Source organism: Arachis ipaensis, chromosome B10 (genome assembly GCF_059453495.1).
Source record: "Arachis ipaensis isolate K30076 ecotype BB chromosome B10, ASM5945349v1, whole genome shotgun sequence".
Lineage (NCBI taxonomy): Eukaryota > Viridiplantae > Streptophyta > Magnoliopsida > Fabales > Fabaceae > Arachis > Arachis ipaensis.
The window spans coordinates 17,157,125-17,166,523 of NC_142435.1; the positions used below are offsets into that span (position 1 = coordinate 17,157,125).

Genomic DNA, 9,399 nt, shown 5'->3' on the forward strand with positions numbered 1-9,399 from the left:
ACTATTTTACAGTTTATCTTGTACTCAATTGAGTGGATTTTATCAATCTTTCATACAGTTGTTCATACTAATTGCATGGTTTTACAATTTCCTTCCTGATTTTGTGCTATGATTGGAAACATGCTTCTTTGGCCTTAAATTTGCTATGTTTAATCCTCTCTTATTACCATTCGATGCCGTGATATGTGTGTTAAGTGATTTCAGGGTTTATAGGGCAGGAATGACTTAGAGGATGGAAAGGAAGCATGCAAAAGTGGAAGGAATACAAGAAACTGAAGGAATTGCTAAGCTGTCCAGCCTGACCTTCTGGTACTAAATCTACCATAACATGAGCTACAAAGGTTCAAATGAGGCGGTTTCAGATGTGTTGGAAAGCTAACGTCTGGGGCTTCGCAACGATATATAATTTGTCATAACTTCCCTGAAGTTAGGTGACGTGCACGCGTGGATTACGCGCACGCATGACCTGGCAAAAATCCAATCCACGCTCACGCGTGACTTTGCCGCGTGCTAGACGTATCGGCAATTTCTGGGCTGTTTTGACCCAGTTTTCGGCCCAGAAAACACAGGTTAGAGGCTATAAAGTGGGAGAATCCATCCATTTATAGAGACAACTTTCATATTCACAATTTTAGGTTTTAGATGTAGTTTTCTAGAGAGAGAGGTTCTCTCCTCTCTCCTAGGTTTTAGGATTTAGGATTTCTCTTAGTTTATGGTTCATTCCTTCTCAATTTCAGGTTCAATTTTCCTTTAATTTATGTTCTCTTCTACTTTTATTTATTCTATTATTTGAGTTTGTTTATTTCCCAAATTTGGTTTATGGATTCCTATGTTTAATTTGATTCTCTATTTAATACAATTCGAGGTATTTCAGATTTATGATTGCTTTCTTCTATGATATAAATAATTTATATTTTTCTCCTTTTGGCTATGGTTGAGTAATTGGTGACACTTGAGTTATCAAACTCAGCTGTTGATTGAAAATTGGAATTTGCTGATTGATTTGGATCCCTCTAAAGCTAGTCTTTCCATAGGAGTTGACTAGGACTTGAGGAATCAAATTGATTAGTCCACTTGACTTTCCTTTATTTAGTAAGGGTTAACTAAGTGGGAGCAATAACAATTCTCATCACACCTGATAAGGATAACTAAGATGGAATTTCCAGTTCTCATACCTTGCCAAGAGTTTTTCTAGTTATTAATTTACCTCTTTGCCAATTTATTTCCTTGTTCCCTATTTCAAAAACCCCAAAAAGATATAATTTCATAACCAATAATAAATCATACTTCCCTGCAATTCCTTGAGAGATGACCCGAGGTTTAAATACTTCGGTTATAAATTTTATTGGGTTTTGTTACTTGTGACAACCAAATTTTTGTACGAAAGAATTTTTTGTCGGTCTAGAAGCTATACTTGCAACGAGAACTTAATTGTGAAAATTCTAGACCCCGCGAGAGTTCTGCTTGTCAAAATGGCACCGTTGCCGAGGAATTGCAAACGTGTGCCTTATTATTGGTTATTGTAAATATTTTCATTTTCGTTTCTTTGTTAGTGTTTCTAGTTTTAGGAGTTTATTTTCTTTAATTTTTACTAGTTTTTATTTCTTTTGCTACTATGAATTCTCACCCCTCTGGCTTTAAGTTTGGTTCCAATGTTGTTGTAAGAAATGGAAGCTATAATGCGAACAGGCATCAAGGTTGGAAGAATCAAAGATGGGAGGAGCCACAAGGATTTGATCAACTCTCTTGGAAACAACCCCCTCCAATGTGCTATAACCAACAACCATTCTGTGATGCATACCAAGACAATAGTTATGGTGGATCCTTTCGTGACAAACCACCTCCACCAAATTACTATGGTCAAGAGCCATTCCAGGGAACGTACCAAGATGATGAATATGGTGGACCCCCTTGTAGTTACCAACAAGCCCCACCATATGCTTATGAACCACCTCCCCAACATACCTTTGAACCACCATATTCACTAGAAACTCCGACGGACAGTAAAGAGCATGACTTTGTACTGGAACAAGTGGAGGAATCCGGAATTGTTGAAGAGGAAGAAGTGGTCAAAGACTTAGGAGATGCAGAACGTCCATGGGAAAGCCCAGTCATAGAGCCCCTTTCTAAGGAGTTTGAATTTGATGTTGAGGAGGGTGTACAACCTCCAAGGCATATCTTGATTGAAGACTTTGAAGAGGATGATCAAGAGATGGATTCAACCATTGATGAATTCTTATCTACATTTGAATCCTCTCCTATTGGACTTGACATGGAGATTAAAGAAGAAGAAGAAGAACCTCCCATGCCCTTGGTGAACAATGAAGAAGAGATCGAATTGGAAGAAAGCTACCAAGAGGAAGAGGTTGATATTGAAGAAGCTTGCAAAGAGGTGAAAGTTGTCAAAGAGGAGCCCAAGGGAATGGAGCTGGAGATCACCATGCCAAGGTTGTTGTTGTTGGAGACCTCTCCCCCAAAGCCATCACCATCCATCCCTTCATTCAAGTGGGTAATCTCTCATCTCTAAGCTTAATTAGCCCACTTGAATATGCTTTGCTTGAGACGGATAGGCAACTTAGAGCTCTTTGTGGCTATAAGAGTAAGAGGGAGATGGTTAGTGGTAGGAAATGTCATGCAAGGTTCAATATGGTTGCATGCTCTAAATTGAAGTACAAAGGTTGGTACAATTCTCAATTGGATGGGTCTAGGAAGCTGTTTGGATGTCTCAGTGAGAATTTAAATTGCGTGCCACCCGAATGGAATCATGATGATTAACAAGAAAACGGGTGTAAAAGCAAAGTCTGGGACCTCAGAATTCATTCTAGCAATCAACACTCTTGGGTCTTGTCACTTGCTTTAACTTGCTTGAAGGCTCTTTACGCCTAGTTTGGGATCCCGGACGCCATTGAAATTACAAATATTGGTGGAGATTTCTGGATGAGTTCAAGCACAAGCCTCCATGACAAGGAGCTCACCAAATGTCCAACTTAAGGACTTTAACTAAAAGTGCTAGGTGGGAGACAACCCACCATGGTATGATCGTCTCTTTTTATTCTTAGTTTTATTTTATTTTAATTTTATCAGTGTTAATTCGTAAATTCTACATCATCATCTACATTCTGCATTCTGCATATAAAAAAAAAGAGAGAGAAAAGCGCGTCCCACGCGTGCGCGTGAACCACGCGCACGCGTCACATGCGATGCTAAACCTTACAGAAAGTTACGCGGGAGCTGTGCAAGAAGGGTGCCTTGCGCACGAGCCAACCCACACGTACGCGTGGGCGACAGGTGCGCGTCACCCGTATTTTAGTCACCCCACGCATAAGCGTCAGTGACGTGTACGCCTGGATTGCCAGATCGGCATCAATGGGTGATTTGGCCGAGAGTTGTGCTACCTTGGTGTTGGTATTGTGCGTTTAGCATAACCAGTGGTCACGCGTACGCGTGACCGACGTTTACGCATCACTAGGATTCTTGCTCACCCACGCGTAAGCGTGGACGACGCTTACGCATCGCCTCTTCTTTTGCACACCCACGCGTATGCGTGGGCGACGCTTACGCGTCGCTTCGCAGATTCCATTCTTCTCCTTTTCTCTCTCTTTTCTCATCCTTTCCTCCTCCTTTCTCACTTTCTACTTCTCATTCCATAATTTTGTGCATATTTTTATTTTCTTTTCTAAATTTATTATTTTTTTTATTGGTGTTAAATTTTCTTATTCAACTGTTACATCTTTTCTGGTATTATTTTGGTGTTTAGTGACTTGTTTTCCACTGTTGGGTAATATTATTTAAGTCAATGCTAATCTTTTATGATACTTATATTCCGTATGCATTGATATGAATTTAGATTGTCTTTCATTACCCACTATCTCTTCCCTATTGTTGCAATTTTTGCACTGTTGGTATGCCATTTGCTTTCACTGTTTTCTCACTTGCATGTTGTAGCTACCATGTAATTGAGACCCTTATTATTTGGCATTAACCCAACCATATTTTATTTGTTTCCTATCCTTATTTTTGGGTTACTTTTCTTCCCTTTTCTCTTCTTTCAGGATGGCCACCAGGAAGGGAACTGGAAGACGTTTACATGGGGCAATCGACATGTCCATCTGCACAAGTTTTGGAGAAACGCATCAGTTGGAGCAATCCGTCCACTTGCACATCTTAGCATGCACCGAGGACGGTGCAATCTTTAAGTGTGGGAGGTCGATACCAACTTCTGTGGGTTAGTTATTTCCTTTTCAAACGCTAATGTTTTATTTTCTTTGTTTGTTCATTGTTGCATTTGCATGTTTGATTGCATATTTATTTGATTTTGTGCATATTTTACCACCACTTGGTTAAAGTAATATTTTCTTTTTCAAGAAACTTTTTATAGCATTTCACTAATTTGATTTAAAATTTTTGATAAACTTGTTTGAAGGAATATTATACTGGAACATGGTTTAAAGCTCGACCACACAAAACCAGTGAGATTTTGAGCCTATTTGAATTGGTTGTATTTTATCAACTAATATTTTATTTTTGGTATGTGTTGTTCTCTCTAAAATTGTGATCTTTGTCTTGCTTAATTCTATATTTCCATTGTTTGATGTATGCATGCACTTATATGATTGAGGCCTTTGTTTCACTAAGCTTACATACCTATATGGCCTTACCTTTCATTAGCCTTTGCAAACCAATTTGAGCCTATTTTACCCTTTTTATTCTTTACTTTAGCACATCATTAACTCTAAGTGAAAAATAATAATTTCCTTAATTTGAATCCTTGGTTAGCTTAGACTAGTGAGAGTGCTCATGAATTAAGTGTGGAAAAGTGGGTTTAGAAACGTTTAGTTTAAGAATTGGTGTTATATATCTTTATGAAAATGTGAAAGAAATATTTAGGACATGTTCATGCATTCAATAATTTAATCATATGCATTGAGAAAAATAAAAAAAAGAAAAAAAATATATATATATATAAATAATAAAAAAATAAATAAATAAAGGAGAAAAAGAAAAGAAAAAGAGCAAACAATAAAAAGGGGACAAAATACCCCAAAGTAAATGATAGCAATGCATATGAGTTGTACTCAAATTCGGATGCATGAATATGTGGAAAACATGGTTAATGGATAGTTAGATATTGTATTATAATTACATGGATTGTCTAAGTTAGGTGGGAAGTTTAGTTAATTAAGGATTCAGATTTTAGTCCACTTGACCAAATACAATCCTACCTTGATCCTAACCCCATTACAACCCTTAAAAGACCTCTTGATATGTGTATCTGTGCATTAAATTCTTTGTTGATTGGTAGAAGAAGAGCAAGTCTTAGAAAGCAAGGTTAGTAGAGAATTGAGAGAGCCGAACTTTAAACACCTGAGCGATTAGAGTGCATACACTTCCAGTGAGGGTTCGATGCTCGATTCTTTGTTCCCGGCTTTCATGAGCTATTTTCTTCTGCAAGTTTACTTGTACTTTATTTTGTGATTTGAATTAGTGAAATCCAGTTCATATTTGTTCTTAAAAGATTTGTTTACTTCTGACCAAGTAGGTAGAAACATTTTGCATGTAGTTGCATTCACATAGATAGGTTGCATTTCATACTCTCTACCATTCCTCTTCACTCTTTTAGTTCTCTTGAGCTTAGCATGAGGACATGCTAATGTTTAAGTGTGGAGAGGTTGATAAACCACTATTTTACGGTTTATCTTGTGCTCAATTGAGTGGATTTTATCAATCTTTCATACACTTGTTTATACTAATTGCATGGTTTTACAATTTCCTTCCTGATTTTGTGCTATGATTGGAAACATGCTTCTTTAGCCTTAAATTTGCTATGTTTAATCCTCTCTTAAATATGTGTGTTAAGTGATTTCAGGGTTTATAGGGCAGGAATGACTTAGAGGATGGAAAGAAAGCATGCAAAAGTGGAAGGAATACAAGAAACTGAAGGAATTGCTAAACTGTCCAGCCTGACCTCCTAGTACTAAATCGACCATAACTTGAGCTACAAAAGTGCAAATGAGGCGGTTCTAGTTGCGTTGGAAAGCTAACGTCCGGGGCTTCCCAACGATATATAATTTGCCATATCTGCTCTGAAGTTAGGCGACGCGCACACGTGAATCACGCGCATGCGTGACCTGGCAAAAATCCAATCCACGCTCACGCGTGGACGACGCTCACGCGTGACTTTGCCGCGTGCTGGACGTATCAGAAATCACTGGGGGTGATTTCTGGGATGTTTTTGACCCAGTTTTCGGCCTAGAAAACACATATTAGAGACTATAAAGTGGGGAAATCCATCCATTCATAGAGACAACTTTCATATTCACAATTTTAGGTTTTAGATATAGTTTTCTAGAGAGAGAGGTTCTCTCTTCTCTCTTAGGTTTTAGGATTTAGAATTTCTCTTAGTTTATGGTTCATTCCTTCTCAATTCCAGGTTCAATGTTCCTTTAATTTATGTTCTCTTCTACTTTTATTTATTCTATTATTTGAGTTTGTTTATTTCCCAAATTTGGTTTATGGATTCCTATGTTTAATTTGATTCTCTATTTAATACAATTCGAGGTATTTTAAATTTATGATTGCTTTCTTCTATGATATAAATTAGATTTTTCCCCTTTTGGCTGTGGTTGAGTAATTGGTGACACTTGAGTTATCAAACTCAGCTGTTGATTGAAAATTAGAATTTGCTTATTGATTTGGATCCCTCTAAAGCTAGTCTTTCCACATGAGTTGACTAGGACTTGAGGAATCAAATTGATTAGTCCACTTGACTTTCCTTTATTTAGTAAGGGTTAACTAAGTGTGAGCAATAACAATTCTCATCACACCTGATAAGGATAACTAGGATGGAATTTTCAGTTCTCATACCTTGCCAAGAGTTTTTCTAGTTATTAATTTACCTCCTTGCCAATTTATTTCCTTGTTCCCTATTTTAAAAACCCCAAAAAGATACAATTTCATAACCAATAATAAATCATACTTCCCTGCAATTCCTTGAGAGACAACCCGAGGTTTAAATACTTCGGTTATAAATTTTATTGGGTTTTGTTACTTGTGACAACCAAATTTTTGTATGAAAGGATTTCTTGTCGGTCTAGAAGCTATACTTGCAACGAGAACTTAATTGTGAAAATTCTAGACCGCGCAAGAGTTTCGCTCGTCAGAGACGTCGAAAGCTTCGATCTTTGGAACACCCACAGCTGAGGCTTCTCTAGAAGTTGCCAATGAAGTTGAAGGAAGCAAGAAGAAAAATGGCTCAGAGGGTTTGGGCAGTAAGAAGAATAACAAGAGGAAAGTAAAGAACGATGCTGATGTGGCAACTAAAGCTTCCGATGTTGCTGAGAAATCAAGAATCAAGGAAAAGAAACAGAAACAGTAGAAGAAGAAAAAGAAGATCAAAATAGTGAAATAAAATAGTTCGAATTATGAAGAGAAAGTGCCAAGCTACAGTGTTGAATGACAGTAATAATAATACTAATGCTAATAGCAGGTAATATAGCTTTGAGTACTTTTAATTACTATTAAAATGTAATTACAATTTTTTATTTCACATAATTAAAATCCAATGATTACGAATTGTATTAAAAATTGAATAAAATTACAAGAACTGATAAAATAGTTAAATGCTAATATAATTAAGTTATCAATATTTATAAAATTATTATTTGAAAAAATAAAATTAAAAAAATTTAAACCAATAAAATTTATTGTAGAAGGCTAGTCGGTAACAATGTAATAGTTGGATTTGTTTTCAGTAAAATTGTTGTAGAAGTGTGATTATGTGCTGAAGTTATTTTGCATTTTGTTTATTTATTTATATATTTAGTTATTTATTTTTGCTTCTTTATCTGTTGGGTGATATTTTCAGTCAAGAAGGTTGTGATAATCCAACAAAGATATATGTGGGAGGATTTCCCTATTATTCTACCGAGGACAATGATATTCAAAGTTATTTTGAGAGATGTGGCACCATAACTGAAGTTGATTGCATGTGTTTTTCTGAGAGTGGCAAGTTTAGAGGGATTGCTATTATTAGTTTTAAGGTCAGTACTAGTCACTTAAGCACTCTGCATTTCATTGTATTTCAAGTTCAATATATTATGCAATCTCAAGTTGAATGAATGGATTTTTATTTGAGTGTCCTTGTATAGTAAGATTAATTGCAACTGCACTTTACTCATTTTAAGATGCCATAGGTATCCATTTTATCAGAAGGCTAGAATAGGAGTGCATATTACATCTCATTTTATGCGGGTGTGGATTCGGGTTGTGTAAGGGTTTCCGGATCCAATTTGGGTCTGCTTTTTATGGGCCGGACTATGTCCTAAGAAAAAAACACTAACCCAAAATAAATACATAATGAAGAATAGACTCCCAAAAGAGTCGATACTTTATCTCAAATAATAACGAAGGAAGAACGCCATCTATTTTCGGGTTGGGGAGCATTGTGATTTTGTTAGCGTTTCTCCAGGATGGAAGAACGCATGCAGCGCTATCTATTTTTTGCTGTCACGAAGGGGGCTCATCCGGGTGTTTACTCAAGCTGGGAAGAGGCGAACGAGCAGGTGTCGAATTATAGTTTTCCCGAGTATCATGGTTTCAATAGCTACGAACACGCGCTACAGTGCTTCAAATCGAGAATGGTGTCCATTGATGCTGACAAAGCTGCAAATGTGGAAATGTTTGGAACACAGAGCGAGGGAGTATCTGGAGGGAAGGGTGTGTTCCCTTCAGGCAGTAGTCGGCGGCATGGATTGGTTTCATGTAAGTGTTTATAAGGTGTTATGAAAGTTGTGGTATACAGTTTTGTAGCATGAATGTAATTGTTAACTACCAAATGATTTTGTTTAGGGCTTCCTATAATTCCTCAAGAGGAACTAAACCCTGTTCCTGAGTTTGCCATAGTCAACAACATGGAGTCATGGCTGGTGAAGATTTGCCATGATTCTGAAATTCCTGGTCCATGCTTTTTCAAGTAAGAAAGATTTCTGAGAGAATCTTCCCCATTTTATGGATTCACAGTGGTAATTCCTGGCAATCCGTTTGAAGCTTCTATGGTTGAAAATGGTCATTTTTCTTTGGTTGAAAAGGTTGCCCGTGAAGACGCAGTTTTGGAAATACTTGGTCGGGTACTAGAAATCACCTATAAGGAGATTCGCGATTATAACTACTTCAAAGTTAACCTACTTCGTGACTCAAACAATGCACTTAGGGCAAAGGTTTGCCAGCTCGAAGATGCCTACGAGAAGCTGAAGGCAAACTACGAATCCCTTGTTAGCGCTCACGTTGATGGGAAATCTCTTTGAGTGTGTTGTTTTCGATTTTTTTTCCAGGGGTTCTATAATTAACTTAATGGGTTGAGGTTAAGGTGTTTATGTTTTCTAATTGTTAGGTATGTTGTAT

General features: G+C 37.1%; 1 protein-coding gene across 1 annotated transcript; it reads left to right on the plus strand.

Moving 5' to 3' along the window:
• The first annotated feature begins 8,468 nt into the window (after positions 1-8,468).
• Positions 8,469-9,132, plus strand: LOC107622000 (uncharacterized). The gene is made up of 3 exons (XM_021114060.2): positions 8,469-8,760; positions 8,848-8,971; positions 9,087-9,132. The coding sequence occupies exons 1-3, from the start codon at positions 8,469-8,471 to the stop codon at positions 9,130-9,132; spliced, it is 462 nt and encodes a 153-aa protein (XP_020969719.1).
• Positions 9,133-9,399: the final 267 nt, after the last annotated feature.